The following is a 21,387-nucleotide window of genomic DNA, read 5'->3' as shown; positions in this document are numbered from 1 at the left end:
AAATATATAAATAGACCCTTTTCCTCAAAACCTACCGATATCACAGGTACAAGACTGTGGACTTTGATCTATGGCAGGGGTCTCCAAACTATAGCCCTCCAGTTGTTCAAGAACTATAATTCCCATCATGCCTTGTTATGTCTGTTTTACAATGCCTCATGGGACGTGTAGTTTCGCATCAGCTGGATGGCCATAGTTTGGAGATCCCTGATCTATAGTATATGTTTCAGTGGCATAACCCTAAAGTTGACTACAACTGCTGACATTCCTGGGAATGCTAGATGACTGCATGTGCACCTTGACGGTACTATGAGAGTCCAACTCTTCGGTGTTGTTAGCAACTCTTGAGACTTTCTCCTAGTGGCAGTGGAATCAATGATGTTTTATGTGGACCAGGTAAAGGCATCAACCTGCACATTTTAATCTACATGGCTGTTTTGTCATTTGTTCCTTATATTATATAATATATCACAGGCACCTCGGAAGAAGGCAACCATTCAAAATGCATTGCCTCACTCCTATATGAATTATACTATTTGAAAGCGAGACATTTTAGTGATCATTCTAAATGTAGACTAAATAAGTGGTATAATGATGTACAAATTATTCTTTACTATAGACTATAAACATCGTACTCTGATCAGCCATGATCATTTTTTTTATGTTTTTTAAATAAAGATTGTATGTAAATATACAGCTCTGTTAGTAATCGTCTACATCTTTAAGGTGCCTATTAAGTCCCAGCCACAAGTTTGTTTTTGTAGTCAGCATTATTTGGGATGATAGCACACTTTAGCATTAAAGTGTCATTAAACCAAGACTATGAAAAACTCACATCACATATTATATAACAAGGTGTTCATACTCACAAAACCTTTGTTTTGTGTAAAGTGAAATATACCGCGTTCCGCTGTCCCTTCCATCTTCTCTGTGTCCCCAGCTGGTGTCCTCTACGGAGCATGCTCAATTTCAGCTCCCTTCTAAGCTATTCATTTCCTCCTTTTTCTTATCTGTGCAGCACACATGACTATAGAGTTACACATTTTAGCGTATACAGAGTAGTAAATTATACTCCCCTTCCTTTCTCCTCCTCCTCCATGTCCTCATATTGCTAAACACTGAGGGGGAGGTGGGGAGGAATATAGTATGCTGATTGATAAAATCACTAAGAAATTCACAAAAAGCTAAGTTTTAGTTTTATAAATTAATATTGTATATATCTAAAGCAAAAAATAGAGCCTTGGACGCAGATGTCGTCTGAACAAAAAGAAGGCCAGTGTCAGTCGTATCTGACTTTTTTTACTCATGTGACTGGCAAAGCACCAATCAGGGCTGGCCAGACACACGCTCACACTGCAGACAGCATACATCAGCAGAGTAATGGAAGCCCCTCTCAAAGATGTTTCCCTGCAAATGCCAAAGAACAGGGAAAAATCATGTGGCCACACAACAGTGCTGAAGGAATAAGGTACTTAAAAGATTAAAAAAACAAAATGAAATACAGTGGCATGATATAAGTGAAGTAAAAAACTTTATGGAACAACTAGCTTAATCTCATAGATGATTTATTTTGAAAAATCATTTAACCATGTAATGTTTATGATTATACATAAAGTTTTTAATTTGTTTCAGCAAAAACAAATCCCAAGTCAACCCGGTACTAAGATCTATATTTCGCAGTTATAGAGCATTGTCATGGTAATCTTACTACTTTCCAGGATGAGTGCACTGGACAAAGTGCATTAAACATCATAACATAAATTTCCCATAATGTATAAAAAACATTCTAATATGAATTGCAATTTAACTGGACCTTATGAGTCAACATAGTACTTGACTTTACCTGTAAGGGTCCTTTCACACGGACATTCTGTCCGGCGGACTCTGTTTGGCTCAGTGGGTATCGATCCGCCTATCCCCGCTGAGCAGGCGGATGACAGGTCCGTCTCAGCTTACTTTGCAAGAGACGGAGCTGTCAGATCCCTGCTCTCCTCTATGGGAGATCGGATGAAAATGGACTGCCTGTCTGCTTTCATCCGATCCCATCCGATCCTCCAGACGGATGGAAAATAGGCTTTCGATCCGTCTGGATTTCATGGACAGGATCGGATCGAGATGTCCCCGCTGACCCATATGGATGCATGGAGCATCCGATCAGGTCCGCCTGAAAAAACTGACAGGCGGACCTGATCGGAAAGCCCTTGTGAAAGGGGCCTTAATCTTGCACTATAGTGTGTAGCAAGTAATCAGACCTTGGCTGTCACTCTGCTGGTGGAAGTTAGAAAATAGAAGGCAATATTTATTAAATTTACAATTTCTATGGATAAGACTTACACCTTCCTTATGCATATTTTTTAGAAGCCTGCCCTCCTGGAATCAGAATTCTACCTTCCTTCAGACATTTGTATCAACCTCCATAGGAAAGGACCATTTTTAACGACCTCAAATGTAGGAAGACCTGAGAACAAGGTTAGAGAGATATTGCTGCTGAAGAGCCAGAGAGGAGTTTTAAGCCCCGTACACACGATAAGATTATCGAACGATCTGTCGTCCATTTTTTGTGGCATGCTAGTCTGATGTGGAAAGTGAAGAGGTTATTTTCATACGAATTTTCCTGTATGACAGAATTCTACTTCAGAAGTGATGTCATGTGTTGGGTTGCTTTGTATGTGTTCTTTCGTCACTGAGCATTCCTAGTCTTGCTCTTAAGATTTTTTTCCGTCTAAATCTGTACTAATGAGATGAAAATCGGACGTTGTATTACGGACGACAAAAATTTTATAGCCTGCACATCAAGATTTTTTTGGCCGAAAAGTCGGAGTCAGTTGTCGAAAGCACCATACTAACAATCCGAAAATCGGCAGATCGGTTGTCGGACAAAGTTCCCCTTCAGATTTTGTTATCGTGTGTACGGGCCTTTAGAAATCCAGTGGCGGGATCCACAAAAAATAAAGTTTCTTTCAGGTTTGCGTGATCCCCCCTAGTTATGTAACTGTAAATTTAGGTCAGTTTGTGCAAACATAAAGCTGAACTCAGGGATAAGCAAAAATGATTAAAATACAAGAGGTGTGCATATTTCTACTTGAATACTTGTGTGCTTTGTGTATTTCTTACAGATCTGTGCGGTAATCCAGTGTGAAACTTTTTTTTATACAGGAGCTACCTGTAAAAAGGCCAATCCCTGCTGCTCTTTTTTCTTGCATGGGGTGACTGGTCTTTTGCAGTATTCCCCCCTTGAAATTTTCTGCAGACAGACTGTAATGGGTGGACCTCCTGAGTTTTTCCCCATAGCTCTGCACTCTGCACATTTGCAGCCCAGCGATGATGTCACCTCTACTCTTATCTGGACTTGCAAAGGCATTTGGGGCATGCAGTGTGGACTTATATCCTTTATGGCTATTAGGGTATATATTTAAATGAAGTTTTTGTACCCAGTTGAGCTTTTACATGTGAATGGACACATAACAAAGTTGACATGACCATAAGACAACCTCCAAGGCCTCTTTCACACTGGTTCACTTAAAAACTGCCAGTAAAATGCTAAGCGCTTTTGCGGTGCATTTGAGGCACTTTTGAGGCATTTGCGGTGTGGTTTTTGAAAAAAAAAAAACGTGGCTCAAAAACTTCACCAAAATCGCTGTGGAGCATTTTTGGGGCACTTTTGAGGCATTTTTGATTTGCTTCCCATTCATTTCAATGGGGAGGAGCATTTTTTAACTCCCTAAATATGCTCCAAAGATGCTACAATCAGGATTTTTTTCACCGCGCTGCAAGGCCCTATGTTAGCATAGATGTCTCCCCAAATTCCCCCCATTTACTTGTACAAAACTTGCTCCTTAGGGGTTCTAATACATCCCCACACGATCCATACAATAAAACTAAATGGTGGAAATTTACTAAAACTTGAAATTGCTAAATCTGGTGCATTTCTGCTTAGAAACCAATCAGTGTCCAGGTTTTATTGTCAACGCTTCATTGAACAAGCTAAAGTTAGAAGCTGATTGGCTACTATGCACAGCTGCCCCAGATTTTGCACTCTTCAGTTTTAGTAAATTTTCCTCAATGTGTCTAGTTACACATTTTAACAACAAATGCAAAATTGGTAGATGACAGCCAAGGAGCTTGCTTGATAAGTAAAATGACTTAAGCAGCAATGTTGTCTTTATAGGTGATGTGTAACATTAGAAAAGGGTAAAATTACAGCTGATTTCCCAAAGGATAAGAGAGTGCATGTGTATGTGATAATCAAACAAAATAAAAATCTTTCAACTGTTGGGTTCTTACAAAAAAAACAATCTGCCACCTAATAGAGTTTTTTTTGTATATAATTATAAATCTGATCTGCCATATCATAGGAGATTGTAATATATTGTAATTATCTAAACAACAGAGGCCAGTCTGAAGTAAAACTATAATAAAATGGAAATAAAGTTTTCAATATGTGTGCAAATGCATGTTTATCTGTAAAGAACAAGGCATAAGTGCAAACAATTAATTGACTCAACTTGCAGAGTGTAATATGAAAACAAAATATGGATGATAGCGTGTACCTTGGCCACCAAATTTGTAACCAACATCTGTTTGTTTTTTTTTTTCAGTACAAACCTTATATTTTTGGTTTGTAGTGGTCAACATGTAAAAAAAAGCTAGGTAAAGTGCAGCAAATAAAAGTCACGTTTCCAAGAGGATGAGTTTGAGAATAATATGCTTTGCCACTGAAGCCAGCTAGTGGCTCTCATCATGCACTGGAAATGTCTTTCAAGGAGAACACAGCTTGGTTTATGCCCTCTTGTCTTTCTGGTCCTTCTTGTTCTTAACATTCTTCTTGGAGAGTGCAGGGGGAGGATTGGGCGTTTTGTGATTTGTCTTTGGTGGACCACTGCGACCTGTGCGACTTGCATTCTTGTTCTTCTCTTGCGCTGTCTTCACTTGTTGCTCTTGTAAAGTCTGTTCCCATCTCTTAAAAAAAATCAAACTGTCAATATAACTTGGTGGAAGGAAACATTTTTCTAGAGTAAGTAATTTATTAAAGCCAGATAATGGTAATATTAAAAGATTTTGTTTTATTTGTTATTAGACTTGATCTTTTTTGGTAAAACCTGCTATTCAAATTATCCTATCCTTGTGCTTTCTGGTTCAAATGAAAAGGTAAATACACTGTGCATTACACCAGAGCAGCCAATAAGCAATCTGTCAGCTTTCTGTCTTCACTAATGCCTCGTACACACGCAACGATTGTTGACCGTGAATTTTCGGCCAACGTCCGATCGGCCGATTTTCGGCTTGTTAGTATGATGCTTCCGACTACCGACTCCGACTTTTCAGCCGAACAAAATCTGGTGTGCATGCTATAAAATTTTTGTTGGCCTTCAACATAACGGCCGATTTTCCGTCAGTCAGTACAGATTTCGGCCGAAAATCGTTGCGTGTGTACGAGGCATTAACCTATAAAGTAAAACAATTATATCAGTTTTATTTCCTGGAGTTCAGATTTAACAAAAAGCCCTCACAGGATTTGACCAACTTTCTGTACTCGACATAAGTGGTAGTCACAATATAGAATATACCCTTCACCACTTTATTTCAGTACAAATCTTGTGGGTGCTCCTATAGTGCTATCTACATAAACACTATATGGCAAAATGTTTGCAGACAGGTGACTATCACTCCTATAGGAACTTTTTGGACATCCCATTTACAAACTATTGACACAAAACAGAATTCGTGAGGTTAAGTACAAACCCGATTCCAAAAAAGTTGGGACACTGTACAAATTGTGAATAAAAACAGAATGCAATGATGTGGAAGTTTCAAATTTCAATATTTTATTCAGAATACAACTTATTTTAAGCTGAGAAAATGTATAATTTTAAGGGAAAAAATAGTTGATTTTAAATTTCATGGCATCAACACATCTCAAAAAAGTTGGAAAAAGGCCACGTTTACCACTGTGTGGCCTCCCCTCTTCTTTTTACCCGTCTGAAAACATCTGGGGACTGAGGAGACAAGTTGCTCAAATTTAGGAATAGGAATGTTGTCCCATTCTTGTCTAATACAGGCTTCTAGTTGCTCAACTAAAAAGAAGAGGGAAGCGCCTCTTGAGTGTGGTAAAAAGCACAATTTATTACAAAGCAATATAGTAACTTACATATAAGTAAGCTGGTAAGTGCATGGCTCTCCGAGGGCGGCTGCTGGAGATTGCATCCAAGTATCCAGGTGTCCAGGCGTAGGCTTAATGTCCAGGAACTGGTGGAGACTTAGCTCAATTGTTCCGGAAGTGCCGTGCAGCGATGGAGACTTGTGTCACACTTGAAAAAGGAGAGCGCAGGTCCAGGACAGGACTCTCGCGCATGCTCTGAAACTAGTTGTGAAGCCCAGACTGCCCACACCTACCTGTGACGTCAGACGCCTCCGCTGACTCCCGGCCGCCGCACAAGTCTCCATCGCTGCACGGCACTTCCGGAACAATTGAGTTAAGTCTCCACCAGTTCCTGGACATTAAGCCTACGCCTGGACACCTGAATACTTGGATGCAATCTCCAGCAGCTGCCCTCGGAGAGAGATACGCACTTACCAGCTTACTTATATGTAAGTTACTATATTGCTTTGTAATAAATTGTGCTTTTTACCACACTCAAGAGGCGCTTCCCTCTTCTTTTTATCTACTGCTCAGAGTCGACTTCACTCTACCGGACAGCAGCCCTGAGTGCCTTGTGACCCATCCATCCATCCATCCTTGGATCCACCCCGTATCTGCTTATCCTTTATTGGATTCCAGGCCATTTATTTCCCTTTTATCCTCAGAGACTTGCACAATGGACTTATAATCCCCACCTTGTGCTAATTGTCAGTACAGCCCCTAACAACACGCTGAATATTGTCCTGGCCATTCATTCAAGACATACCACTCCTTACTGTATTGTTATTATATATTCCTCTGCATTATCTATGAGCGCCATACCACCTATATATCTCTAGTTGCTCAACTGTCTTAGGTTTTCTTTGTCACATCTTCCTCTTTATGATGCGCCACATGTTTTCTATGGGTGAAAGATCTGGACTGCAGGTTGGTCATTTCAGTACCCGGATCCTTCTTCTACGCAGCCATGATGTTGTAATTGATGCAGGATGTGGTCTGGCATTGTCATGTTGGAAAATAGATATAGATAAAAAAGAGATAAAAAAGATAAAAAAGAGATGACGTCTGGATGGGAGCATATGTTGTTCTAGAACTTGGATATGCCTTTCAGCATTGATGGTGCCTTTCCAGATGTGTAAGCTGCCCCACACGCACTCATACAACCCCATACCATCAGAGATGCAGGCTTCTGAACTAAGCGCTGATAGCAACTTGGGTTGTCCTTGTCCTCTTTAGTCCAGAAAACATGGAGTCCCAGTTTTCCAAAAAGAACTTCAAATTTTGATTCGTCTGACCACAAAACAGTTTTAAATGAGCCTTGGCCCAGAGAAAATGCCTTCGCTTCTGGATCATGTTTAGATATGGCTTCTTTTTTGGCCTATAGAGTTTTAGCCAGCAACAGCGAATGGCACGGTGGATTGTGTTCACCGACAATGTTTTCTGGAAGTATTACTGAGCCCATGTTGTGATTTCCATTACAGTAGCATTCCTGTATGTGATGCAGTGCCGTCTAAGGGCCCGAAGATCATGAGCATCCAGTATGGTTTTCTGGCCTTGACCCTTGCGCACAGAGATTGTTTCAGATTCTCTGAATCTTTGGATGATATTATGCACTGTAGATGATGAGAACTTCAAACTTTTTGAAATTTTTCTCTGAGAAACTCCTTTCTGATATTGGTGATCCTTTGCCCATCTTGACTTCTGAGAGACACTGCCACTCTGAGAGGCTCTTTTTATACCCAATCATGTTGCCAATTGACCTAATAAGTTGCAAATTGGTCCTCTAGCTGTTCCTTATATGTACACTTAACTTTTCCGGCCTCTTATTGCTACCTGTCCCAACTTTTTTGGAATGTTTAGCTCTCATGAAATTCAAAATCAGCCAATATTTGGCATGACATTTCAAAATGTCTTACTTTCAACATTTGATATGTTATCTATATTATATTGTAAATAAAATATACGTTTATGAGATTTGTAAATTAGTCCATTCCTTTTTTTACTCACAATTTGTACAGTGTCCCAACTTTTTTTGGAATCGGGTTTGTAATAATGTTTGATAAAAAGACCTTCATCTAAAATCAGCATTAGGATTCAGCCCAAAGGCATTCCATAGTGTTGATGTCGGGAATCTGTGTAGGCCACTTCAGTTTCTCTACAATAGAGATGAGCTTGAATGTCCTCCGAAATCATCTCTATACGAACTATCAAATCGTGCTGTTTTTTAATCCATTTATCTGCAAGCCAGGACATTCTGCAGCTCTCTGCACATGTAAACCAAGGGGGAGGATGCTGATGACGTCAGTGTGTGTGCGTATGTCAAAAAGGTACTAGCACATAGCGAAGAGTCCAGCTCAGCAATAGGTATGGTAACAAGAAACAGCCCCAGGGTCTAGTCCCAGATGAATTTTATATTGCACACGGGCTGTGTTGTTTGTAAAAACGACACCTGAGGCTCAGGTACCTGACCACAAGTGTGCTCCCTCACTAAGTAAAAAGAGAACCAGCTGAAGGGAGCCCATGCAAAAACTGTTTGCTGTAGGGAACACTGTAGGAATCTGTGAGCCCAATAACACTACTGTTAGCAAGGAGTCTGTTTAAGGTACCCCGAAAGGGTACAATATAACAAGAAGTCACTCACAGAACTTGTCCAGAAGTGATTTGAACTTTTTGTGACAGGTGCTTACAGAGGGTGAAGTTTACAGATTACCTTCATTAGTGATTACACACATTTACATGAGTAAAAAATAGTTTACATCAATCCAATTATTTAATGTTATGATTGAAGTTCATTGTTTCAATGTTTATACTTTGAATATGCAAACATGTTTTACACATTTATCTAGGAATATTTAGTGATTTATATAATCTATTTAAAGATTTAGCACTTGCAGTTTCAACATTGTGCATTAAAATTATTTTTTTTTTCGCATTCCATCATTTTCCTATTTTCTACCAAACACATAAATGCAAAGAAGATAATTAACTTTCTTGGTACCCTTGGCAACTATTCCCCCATAGTCAGGTAGAAAACTGACCCTTCCTGTAGTGTCGATCTTTGTGGTTTCTTGCAGCTCATTAGTTCCTCCTTCTAACATTTTGACACTACATAACTTACAGTAGGTGCTGCAAGGGACCACTGAGATTGACACTCCAGAAAATGTTGGTTTCCGAGCAGACTTTAGAGGACCAGTTCATTGCAATGGGGCAGCAATGAGAAAAACGAGCCATAGGAAAGACAAACCAGTTCCCTTTACAGGTACAGTATGTGCTTGACTTAAAAATGTTATAAGATAACAGGGTCTCTTTAAAACACTATGCACTGTTGAAAAAAAAAAAAAAAAAACAAGTATAACTATAAATGAACATGCATGAATTACCTTGAACCTTTTGTTTAGTTGGTCTTTCCATTTTTCTACTAAACACCCATCAAGAAGCATCATCCTAGGAACAAAAACATTTTGTATGATAACAAACTAAAATGTCCACATAGCTCAGTAGGCTCTAATGACAAAGCTTTAACACAAGGATAACTTAGCCAGGTCACTGTAGTTTTCAAAGGTCATTGGAGTCAAAATTTAAAAAGACCATCACTTTTTTTGATAATAAGTGTACTTAAAGTGGAGCTCCAGTCTGCACAGAAAGAAAAACAAAAAAAGAAAAGTCAGCAGCTACAAATACTGTAGCTGCTGACTTTTAATATATGAACACTTACCTGGCCAGGGATCCAGCAATGTTGGCACCTGAGCCAATTCTTGTGATTTTTACATCCGGTTTCCTAGTGCGCATGAGCGAGTAGCGCTGCGCTTTGTGAATGGTCTTGCAGTCTTCTGGGACCTCAGCAGAAGGCTGCGGAGGGAAGGAGGAGGGGCCAAAGATCGCCAAAGATCGCCATGGTGATCTGAGCTGGAAGTGGGAGCGGGTTCCTGTCAAAAACGGGTACCCGCTCCTCCCTCCCCCCCAAAAAGTGCCAAATGTGGCAGTGGAGGGGGGGAGGGTGCAAGAAAGGGCAGCTTCCCCTTTTCGGTGGGGCTCCGCTTTAACTTAGGGTTTTAGCTTTGTGAATTGAGCCTAATGGCTGCCAAAGATGTGTAGTAAATAAAATATTTTATTTTATATATAATACAGTTTTCAAACATGCAAAACAAGAAAATGCGGCTTGTAACATTTGCTGTTTTTTAAGTATGATTTGCTGTTTTTTAAGTATGATAAATGTTACCAAGAAATGTTTCCATTGAAGCATAGGAAATCCAGATTTGTGAGATTGTGTCTTTTTTTTTTCCAAAAATGATGTCTTGATCCATCGATCATACATGCAGGAAATGTACTAACTGACTACAGGAAGAGACCTGATGGGTGAATGATTGCATATATACTGTTACATGCATAATGATATACCCCTGAACCATCATTTTATATTCTATGATTTTTTTTGTTAAAGAATCGTTTACTAAAATCCGCGGATCCAGGGGTAACCACAACCCTTGGGTATGAAAACCAAATTGGGATATGGGACTGGATCTCTGAATCATTTTGAGATAGTTGAAATAGGTTTCTCTGCATTAGTAAGCCTGAAACCAACATGGAGAAATCAATTTGATGTGTCTGATGCAACACTGTCAGTAACTGTACCTCAATATTAGGTTTTGATTGCAGTAAAACAACAGCAAAAATTGGCTGCAATTTGCTGATTTTATTTAAATTTATAGGATAAATAGTTTTAGCTGTTCTGATCCCTAATATCTACATGTAATGTAAGCTATTGATATCTTTGACATCACACTGGTACCTAATAGGACTGTTGATGATTTTGAGAGTCTAACGAAGGTGGTATGGGGACATCAGATAGGGGGTCTGTAATTATAAAAGATTAAGGAACCTTGATCTATGGCTTCTTTGGTCCACAGGTAAGGAACTTCTGCACTCTGAGTAGTCCATCTCCACATGGAGAATGCACTGTATAGAGGGGCTATTTATAAATATTTGAGTTATTTTGTGCATTATGGACCTATCTGTTAGGGTCTGTTCACACCACAGGAATGCAGATGCGTACGGCATGCGCATTTTTGATGCATTTTTAATGTGGTTTTTTTTTTTCTTTTTTACTCTGAACAGTTTTGTTTTTCTGAGGATTTTGAGATTATTGGATTCTGGATTCTGATATATGGTTAAAAACATAAACTGTATATGCTACATGTTGGGATCAATGACATGGATACAAATATATTTTTTTATTTAATGTGTGATGCAAGCTACAAAACAACATTTCTGACTTGTAGAGTTTTTTTTTATCAAGACATTGTGAAAAACATGACATGTGGCATGTTACATTGATTAAAGCTGTGTTTACACTGCTGTGGTACATTTTTGCGTGCCTTATACTGCATGTTATTGTGTGCTGCATTGATATTCTAACACACCAAACTACAGTAGTCACATGCATTATTTTCTGTAGCTTAGCAGACCACAATGCGGGTGTGTTGGTAAGGTGCATCAGGATGGTACTGAGAAAGAATGGCACTGCAACAGAGCACCACACAAAATTCACATTATTCTTCTCTGCAGTATTGCATGTTAGCACAGCTCAACAGTGTGAACCCGCCCTAATGAAGGTACCTTGTGACTGCCCCTCGACCAGGCACATGGTCACAGTCATTCTTCGAGTTAAAAACCTGTACAGGGGTGTTACATTTGGGTTTTTATATTTGGGGTAACTTGGATAGGGTTGGGGGATTGAGTGGGAACAAGATGTACAAGATGAAGACAGTAAACTTCTTTCTGTAGAACTGAAGCAAAAGTCCTTGCAAAAGTCTATTTACTTGGTTCAGTAGTGGTAGTAGTTAAAGCGGAGTTCCACCCTGGAATTTTTTTTTTTTTTTAAAAATACCCCCGGGACAGTCAGGGCTAGTGCATTCCACAAAGGCTAGCCCCTGATCTGTCCCGGGTTGCACTTACCTGTTAGGACAAATACTTACCTTGAAAACGTCTTGTCCAGCGCTGCAATCTCAGATGTGGGCAGCTTGAAGCCAGCGAGATCCTCTTCGGGGTCCTCTTCCGCCTTCTTTGGTCCCACGATGTCCTGCGCCGGCCCCGACGTCACTTCCGGGTCGCGCGCGTCATCCCTCCACAGCTTCTGGGCATGCCCAGAAGCTGTTTAGAAGGGGATGACGCGCGCGCCCCGGAACTGACGTCGGGGCCGGTGCAGGCGCAATGATTCCTGGGAGCTATGACATTCAGCTCCCAGGAATCATTGCAGAGCCAGGAAGTGACGACGGGCCGCGGCCGAGGAAGGAGGAAGAAGGAAGTAAGGTAAGTATATTTTCTTCGCTACGAGGTAAGTAAGAAAAAAAAATGCGATTATCCATTTCTTTTTCAGGTGACCCGGAGCGAGAAGATGGAGGTAAGTATAAAATGAGGGTGGAACTCCACTTTAAAAGCACAAAGCTTATTTCTTTGAGCAATCAGAGCAGAGCCCCTTCACAGAGAATTAGATAGATAGAGCTCTCCGGGACATCAACTGATGTCCTCTGTACACAAACACATAGCTGAAAATCTCTAAGATTTCTCACAGCAGTCTGTACTCACAAATTTCCCTGGAAAGTTGGTTGCATCCATCCAACAGCCATGCAACACCATTTCTCCTGTGATACCAGACTAAATCTTCAGACAACAGCCTCTTAGTCAACTCTCAGTAACTTCAGCACAGCAGACCATCAGGCAGGTCAGCTGAGGCCTTGCGAACAGCAAGCACATGGCAGGGTTGCCTAATGGGACAACCAGCCCCCCTTATACTATGTTCCTCTCCTACTGGATGCTCTATGTCTCAGAGTATTTATACAGGCTCCCAACAGCTATCTGGGCCATCTTCCCAGGGATTGGCCAGGGCTGTAAAAATATTCATGCTGCCCATTTGCCTTGCTCCACACCTATTTTCTAGAGCAGGGGTAAGCATCTCTAGCTGTTGTAGAACTGCAAGTCCCATAAGGCAGTGGTCCTCAACCCTGGTCCTCAGGGCCCACTAACAGGCCAGGTTTGCAAGAAAACTGAAATACATCCCAGGTGATATAATTTGCTGCTCAGTGATTGCAGTACTCTAGTCTGCATCTCCCCAAGGTAATACTTAAAATCTGGCCTGTTAGTGGGCCCTGAGGACTGGAGTTGAGGACCACTGCCATAAGGCACTGAAAGACTCTGACAGCCACAGGCATGCCTCCCCAAGGCAGAGGCATGATGGGATTTGTAGTTTCAGCACAGCTGGAGAGCCAAGGACTCCTACCCCTGTTCTAGAGAGATCCACAGTTCTACAGAAAGCAGAGAGAGCAAGCAAACCTACAGCAAGTGAAACACTGAACAGACCGGAATAATCAACGCAGCTTCACTGATTACGGTGAGCAACATTAATTTATCTAACGACAAAACAGCAGCTCCACTGGATATAGTGAGCCAGAATAAGATTTACCTAATCCAAGCACCTATCTTGGAGGGTGCTATACTTTCATGCGTCACTAAAAACACAATATTCATGAAGAGCAAGTTAGGCTTGTGACATATTATAGTTTTTTTTCTTCAGCAGATCAAATATGATCTCGGTATTTGTAGAGCCGTTTAATCACTTTTACAAGGTTCAGAGGATGACTTTGTCCTTTGCAGAAAAACAATGAATCGAGCAAGTATTTGCTTGATTGGCTGAGGCAGCATGTAGGAGAGACATTAGGGGTTTTACCTCCCTTGATATAGCAATAACGTTTTGGTGCATGCAGGAGTTTTGTTATACTTTCATAAAGCACACCAAAAAAAATAGAACTCTTTGGGAAGCACTGATAACCCCCACTAAGCTTGCAGATACACTGTGCTACACCTGCGGTGGGGTCAAAGTGCACGGAATAAGTGTGAATGGGCCCTGAGTCTTGACTTTTTCGGTAATTATTTACTCACAACAGCCTCACCTTATTTTTCGTATTTAAAAAAATGGGAATAATGGGGATTTTATTAAAACAAATGTATTAATTTACATTTTTTTTTAAATATTTTAATATTTATTAACATTTGTTCCAGTAGCAAAAAGTAAAAAAGTAATAACATAAACGACCTACTTACCTTGAACGCCACTGATAACACATGATGAGCACATCCTGATTAGGGAATAGCTGTGGACACTGACAGGAAGAGTTGGTAATAAGAGGAACCTGGGACCTTGGAATTGTTGTAGATGACTTTAGTGTTTCCTTAACTTCCACCACTGTAGTTACCTCATTGCAGTTGCTTCTTGTGACACTTTTCACTTTTGCATGGATTACTCAAAAAAGAGTGAAAAAAATAAATATGATTCCAATGTGTTTAATATTCCTTTTTCTTATTTGAAAGAAATTGCAAAACAATATATTTATTTCCTAGGCAGAATATTTTCATATTATACATCATAGAGTAAACCATATTGTATGAAAAAGTAATGGATTGTAGAAAAAACATATTCAAGGAGCCTGAAGAATAAAGGTGTCAGCCATAGGCCTGTGTGACACAAGAGCTTTCCTTGCCTGCAATTGGATGCTTGGGATCTTGACAAACTAGAGGACATTGTCTCAAAATATTCTGTATGTGTGACAATATCAGTATATTTCCCATGGATTGCCACTTTAGGATGATACAGATTGTCAGCTTGGCATTGCTTTTTAAAAGGTTTTAGTTTACAAAATTACTATTGGGCAACCGTTCCTAAACTTTATTTTTGTTCTTTTTTAAGCCTTTATTATCATCATATCACATTCAGTTGTCTGGCATGCATTACCTATTGTTAGATTTTGATGGCTGATGTAAATTTATTTTTTGAGGCTCTTTTCTTTTCTTATATATTTCATGCATTTACTGTAATAGGATGTGTATGCTTTATTGTATTCTTTTAATTCATTGTTTTCTTTTGTATTTTCCTTGTAGATTGTTGATTACAGTGGTCGAAAAGGCAGACGTTTTTTTTTTTATTCAAATGCATTCTATTCATTAAGGTAAAACACCTTCTGTTTGCAGCTCCCCAGCCCCCACTTATAATTAATTGAGGCCATTCTCAATCCAGCACTGTGCTCGAGAGCAGCAGCTCTCTCCACTTTCTCTCTCTCCTCACAAGGCAGATTGATAGCAGCAGAAGCCACTGGCTCTTCATGCTGTCAATCAAATCCGTGATTAGGGAGCAGGGGGCGGTGCAAAGCCACACTGTCTGTGCCAATAGATGCAGACAGTGCAGCTTGGGATCGAGCCCGCAGATGTGCCACAATAGGAAGAGGCTTTCTAAAGTTGCCCACCAAGAAGAAGAGGAGGAGCCAGGAGAGCCAGCATGGGACCCGAGAAGAGGAGGATCAGGGCTGTTCTGTGCAAACCATTGAGCAGCAGATAAGTATGACATGTTTGGTATTGCTATAAAAAAAGAACTTAGGGTGCACAATCACTTTAAAGCAAAACTAAAGTAAAAAACGAAAAACAAAAAATGTGTTAGCCAATACTTGGCAGATTTCTTCTGTGAAAATATTGTTTTTTTTTTGTCTACCAAATTATTTTTTGGTGCACACTATTTGTGGCACAAATGCAGTGGATTGCATGATCTACAGACATTCCCAAAATCTGTGTTGGGACGATGAAACATATAATGGCATACCCATAGGACACAAAACGTGAAAGAAAACTGGAGGAGGATATCAGCATCTGTGGGTGGAGAGAGGAGGGAGAACATGAACCTGTCAGTGCTGGAGTAAGGCATACTAGATGGTAGGTGCTCCCAGGAAGATGAAACGAGGACCTTAAATTCCATTGATTCCTCAAACAGCCCTAATATGCATGAAACCAATTACAAAAATTATCTCTTGATGGTGCCAAACACCTGCAAGGCTAAAATAAATGTTACCTCAGATTTCCATGTAATGCTTTTGAGGCTGCAATTTTTGTTTTAGGTACCCACTCCAATATGTGGTAACTTTGCTCATTAATCAAGACATAATCAAATAAAATTCTAAATGTCTGCTCAAAAATCCTCCATGTGTACCAAAGGATCATTGTCTGGTTCTGTTTCCTAACACCAAAAACAAAGAAAACTAGTCCCAATGACGAACTCAGGTATTCCACTGGATAAACTGCACTAAATGCAAATGTCTTCCTTGTAGCACTTGCAGGTCTGCAGCCAACCCCTAGGTTATGACAAAGGTGTGTTGATAACTAAATTAAAAACAAAGAGGGAAGTGCAAACCATAGCACTTTATTAAGTGATTATTAGTCTCCATTCACACTGGTACGACTTGTCAGGTGACTTGGTCAGCCTGACAAGTCACGCACCGTCGCGGTCCATTGACTGCTACAGGAACCGTTCTAATAGGAGCGACACAAGTAGCTCCGACTTAGAAAAAGGGTCCTGTACTACTTTGGGGCGACCTGGAGCAACTTGCATAGACATTTATTTTATGAAGTCCGTGCAAGTCGTGCCGAAGTCGCGGTGCACGCGACTTCACAGGTCACCCCCGAAGTCGCGCCGCTGCAGTGTGAACCAGCACTTAAGCACATTGGCGCTAGCAGCAATCACATAGGTGGGTGTGAGGCTTTCCAGTTGCAGGATGAGATAGAGCCCTGGCCAGGCCATCTTGCTGTTGATTTTGAAAGACACGCTGGTTCATTGAGCATGTGAGTGCATTCAATTATTTTTACACATATTTTAATTAAATTGTTAATTACACTATACTTTGCACTTCCCTCTTTGTTTTTTCCTGTTTCCTAACACCCCTATGGCAACCGGCAAATACAATAAATCTTTTTTGCAAAACATTTAGAAGATACTCAATCTTCTATGGTTCCAGCTGTGTCGGGATGGTGCTTGGATGACCATCAAATTATGGATCATGAAGAAATTATGCACATCTTCAAGGGTTCATATACAAATGCTATTTTCATTTGGGCACTTTGGGTTGTTTTTTAAAAAATCAGATGCTGTCTCTCGCAACATCTTATTTCGTTCTATTAGTGGATGATGATAGTATTTTCAGCATCTCCCTCTGAATGTAATATTTAAAAAGAGACTAAGGCTCGGTTTCCACTAGTGCGACTTGCGGTGCGACTTGACACATGTCAAGTCGCACAGCAAGTCAAAACCCATTGTTTTCAATGGGGCACGTTTCCACTGCCGCGGCTTCAGTTGCCGCGACCTCAAAAGTAAATCGTGTACTACTTTTGAGCGCGACTTCCCTCTATATATGAGGGACAAGTCTAACTGAAGCCGTGGTTTACTTTTGCTACGAAGTCGTGCTAGAAGTAGCACGACTTCTGGCTAGAAGTAGCACGACTTCGTAGCCGCACTAGTGGAAACCGAGGCTAAAAAAGCAAGGTTATATATGGCTCCTGAGCTTAAAGCATGTTTAAACCTAAGAACAAAAATGTATTACATTGCACCTTACATGTCCTTAGATGTAGTGGCTGTGTTCGTTTTTTTTTTTCCAGGAACACTCATCATATCCTAAAATGACAACACTCACTTTCCATACTGTACCTGTGGCAAAGCTGTGTTGTCATCCCAGAAATCGAATACCATAATCTCCTTCTCTCCATAACATAGAAGAGACAAGTTCTGTAGTCCTCATAATTAGGTGAGAACATGTGAATGTAAGTGATTTAACTGCAGCACAGGCAGTGACCACATTTTCTGGAAGGATCAACAGATACTTTTTTGCACTTATCAAACAGATATAGGAGTTAATAAAGTATACCGGTGGGAGGCACCACATCCCTTGTAAACGCATAGAGGAGTCCTGTTTCAATTATATACACAGATTTGTCTAAATGAATTGTTTATCATGGGCATAGTAATGATCATCACCCAGCCTTCCTTTTTATGATGATGGATTTTAATATATGGTAGATGCTGTTATAAAATATATTTTTAAAATAGTTATGTGTGGACATTGTTGGCGCCTAAAAAGTCCTGTTAATTCCAACAGTACTACTTACTATTAAACAGATATAACAAAACATTTTCAATGGTATATTTAGGGATGAGATTTAGGTTCAAGTCTGACATGGGTTTGAGGGGAATCTTGCTCATTAGCAGTTCGCGGATGCACCAAAATAATTCAGGATTTTGCCACCATAGTAAACAACTTAGCATAATATACTTTCTGAAATGCAAATTTAGGTCGACTGACTTAAAAGTGTTCATAAGGTTTTACATTTCTGATGTATCTATTGTACGTGCATAACATTAATAAAATACTTTGAATGAGAAAAAGTGTTAGGAAGGGGGCTTTTGGATAATCCAGCCCCCCTTATCATGAAAGACTTAGTTTCCAGCAGCCCTATTGATAATGAACTTTAGTTGTGATAGGGAAAGCATAATTGCATTTGCATACAGTGGTTCATGACTGCGCAATTGCCAGTTAAAGTAGCACAGCGCTGAATAGCAAAAAAATAAAAAAAATGCCCTGGTCATGAAAAGGTCAAGGGGTTAAAAAAAAAATTGTGAACGGGGGGGGGGGGCGGATGGATGGACCTAGACCAGCTTTTGGCTCTCAGCACTATCAAAGTTGAGGTTTCTGCACTTTCCGTCTTGTTTCAGGGACTATTGGCCTTTAGCTTCTTGATTTAGGTCTAATAAAGTTTTCGATGCACTTCTGGCAAGTAAATATATAAATAATGTTTAGAAAACATAAAAATGAGTGATGGGGGTGGGAAAGGACTGGGTCTGGACCAGAGTTTGGCTTTCAACACTACAAAAGGTAAGACTTTGCCCATTATATCTTGTTTCAAAGGTTTTGTTGAGGCCTAGGAGTTTTTTCTCATCTAAGGTAGTATCCAATTTGTAATGCCATCCCTGCCTAGGTTTGCTTGAACAGAGCAGTGCAAACCTTAACCACTTGCCGACCAGCCACCGTACTTATAGCGCGGCAGGTTGGCTCTGTCCCTGGAAACGACGTGCCTGTACATCAGTTTGTGAGACAGCTAGTGAGGGCACGCACGCGCCGCCGGGCACCCATGATTGCGCCCCATGGAGACAGAAAAGCGGTCTGCCGATGTAAACAGACCACTGTTCTGTCAGTGATAAACACAGGGATCCTGTGTTCCTCCAGCAAGTCCATCCCCCACACAGTTAGAAAGCACCCTCTAGGGACACATTTAACCCTTTGATCACCCCTGGTGTTATCCCCTTCCCTGCCAGTGTCATTAGTACAGTAACAGTGCATATTTTTAGCACTGATTACTGTAGTAATGTCACTGGTCCCCCCAAAAGTGTAAAAAATGTAAGTTAGGTGTCCAATCTGTCTGCCACAATGCCGCAGTCCCGCTAAAAATCTCTGAACGCCACCATTACTAGTAAATGAATAAATAAATAAATAAATAAATGAAAATTTCATAAATCTTTCCCCTAGTTTGTAGACGCGCTAACTTTTGCGCAAACCAATCAATATATCCCAAACACTTTTTGGGATTTTTTTTTTTTACCAGCAGAATGCAGCAGAATAAAATTGGCCTAAAATGATGAAAAAATTGGATTTTTACTTTTTTTTTTTTTTTATTGGGAATGTTTTATAGTAGAAAGTATAAAATACTGCTTTTTTTTTTTTCAGAACCGTCGATCTTTTTTTGTTTCTAGCGCAACAAACAAAAATTGCACAGGTGATTAAATACCACCAAAAGAAAGCTCTATTTGTGGGGAAAAAAAGGAGATACATTTTATTTGGGTACAGCGTCGCAATGGTATTAAAAATGGTATTAAACCCAAAACTGAAAATGTTTAATATTGCAGCTTACCAATCATTGGATGTGGTGGCTGCATTATTTTTTTTTTTTTCTTTGGCTTTTTTTCCCTCTGTCTTTACTTGGTGATCTGGACAGGAATACACCTCCTCTATACGTTAGACTCCACTCTGGATAAATTAGCACAGTATATGGCTGACAGCAGCGTTGTCCGTCGGGGGGGGGGGGGGGGGGGGGAACGGAGTGTTGAATGTATTAGCAGATTTGAATGCAGTATCCAACGAAACCAAACTCCAGCTAACACTGTATAATCAGTTACTGCAAATGTTTTTTCTTTTTCCTTTTCAGATAAAAGTTTTACATTAATAAATAAAAGCTGATTTTAATCACTCTGTCCGTGGTAAATTGATTGTCTAATTCCTGTAACTTACATATTCCGCTGGAGAGCGTGAGGTTCTGAAAAACAGCAGACTATCTTTTTGAATTACCAGAAGAAAAAAGAAGAAAGAAAGCCTAAAAGGAAACTAATACAGCCATCACATCTAAGAATTGGTAAGCTGCAATATAATAAATGTTTGCTTTAGTGTTTATTACTGCTTTAAAAGAAAAGCCTTAGTAGAGAACATTAGGGTCTTTGCAAGTTTGAAGAAGTTTCCTGCTTGGTCACCACCAGGACAGAACTTGAGGGAAAAGCTCAATGGACAGTGCCAGTATTAGATAAATGGGCAGGCGGAGCCTGCAGTTGTGGGAGGGGAGGGGCCGGCCTATTTAACGTCAGGCCGCCCTCCTCACTGGGCTGACGTTTTTGGGTACCGGACCACGCCCATCCGACGCAGCCATTGATCGTCATACCGCCGTCAGCTACCCACAGGAGCCCTCAGGAAGCCGTGAGTATGCGGGGAATGTCCTGTGCCAGCCGCACGCTAATGGTCGGCACCACGCGGACACCCCCGCCTTCACCCCGCTCTCCCCCGGCTCCACTGGCACCCTACTCCGCCTCCTTCGGGGGGGGGGGTGCGGCGCCGCGCCCCCCCGCCCCCCCCCCCCCCCCCACTGTCACTAGGCTCCATCCGCTCGCAGCCTCACTAACGCACTGAACCTCGTCCCTCCTCCATGGTCCCTCCTCCTCCGGCCGGAGGAGGGGAAAAAAAAAAAAAAAAAACAGTGTATGTTCTTGCAGCAGCGCCGATCTCTGGGGGTGGGGGGGGGGGCGTGTTCCGCACCTGGGACATGCAGGCAGCAGGCCCCCCCCCTCCTACCATCGCTGCTCACCTGCCTGGGGGGGGGGGGTCCAAGAGAGGGGTTTACTTGTTCATTCAAATCCTCAGTCATGAGCTTCGGGGGGGGGGGGGCAGTTGTCACACTGCACAGTTGTCACACTGCCACAGTTGTCACACTGCCACCCAGGCCAGACTGGTACTGCGCCCTGCTGGCCTCTAAAACCAGCCTTCAGGCAGGGGAGCTGACACTCAATTAGATACCCATGCCTGTTCCATGGGGGGGGGGGATCGGTTTCACACGCATCAAACCGC

At 41.0% G+C, this 21,387-nt stretch overlaps 1 protein-coding gene across 1 annotated transcript in view; it reads right to left on the bottom strand.

Annotated features, from left to right (window-relative positions):
• Nucleotides 1-4,323: 4,323 nt before the first annotated feature.
• The window catches only part of SFRP4 (secreted frizzled related protein 4), a 50,458-nt gene continuing 33,394 nt past the window's right edge, over nt 4,324-21,387 (bottom strand). Inside the window, exons 4-6 of the mRNA XM_082257482.1 lie at nt 14,237-14,435; nt 9,520-9,583; nt 4,324-4,959 (exon numbers count right to left, since the gene is read on the bottom strand). Coding sequence (XP_082113608.1) covers nt 4,780-4,959; nt 9,520-9,583; nt 14,237-14,435 — 443 coding nt within the window. The 3' untranslated portion in view covers nt 4,324-4,779. The remainder of the gene's footprint in view (nt 4,960-9,519; nt 9,584-14,236; nt 14,436-21,387) is intronic.

This window comes from Pelophylax lessonae (assembly GCF_965119305.1).
Source record: "Pelophylax lessonae genome assembly, chromosome: 5".
In the NCBI taxonomy this organism is placed as follows: Eukaryota; Metazoa; Chordata; class Amphibia; order Anura; family Ranidae; genus Pelophylax; species Pelophylax lessonae.
Note: the sequence above shows the minus strand (reverse complement) of the source record. Positions and strands in the feature narration are given on the sequence as shown.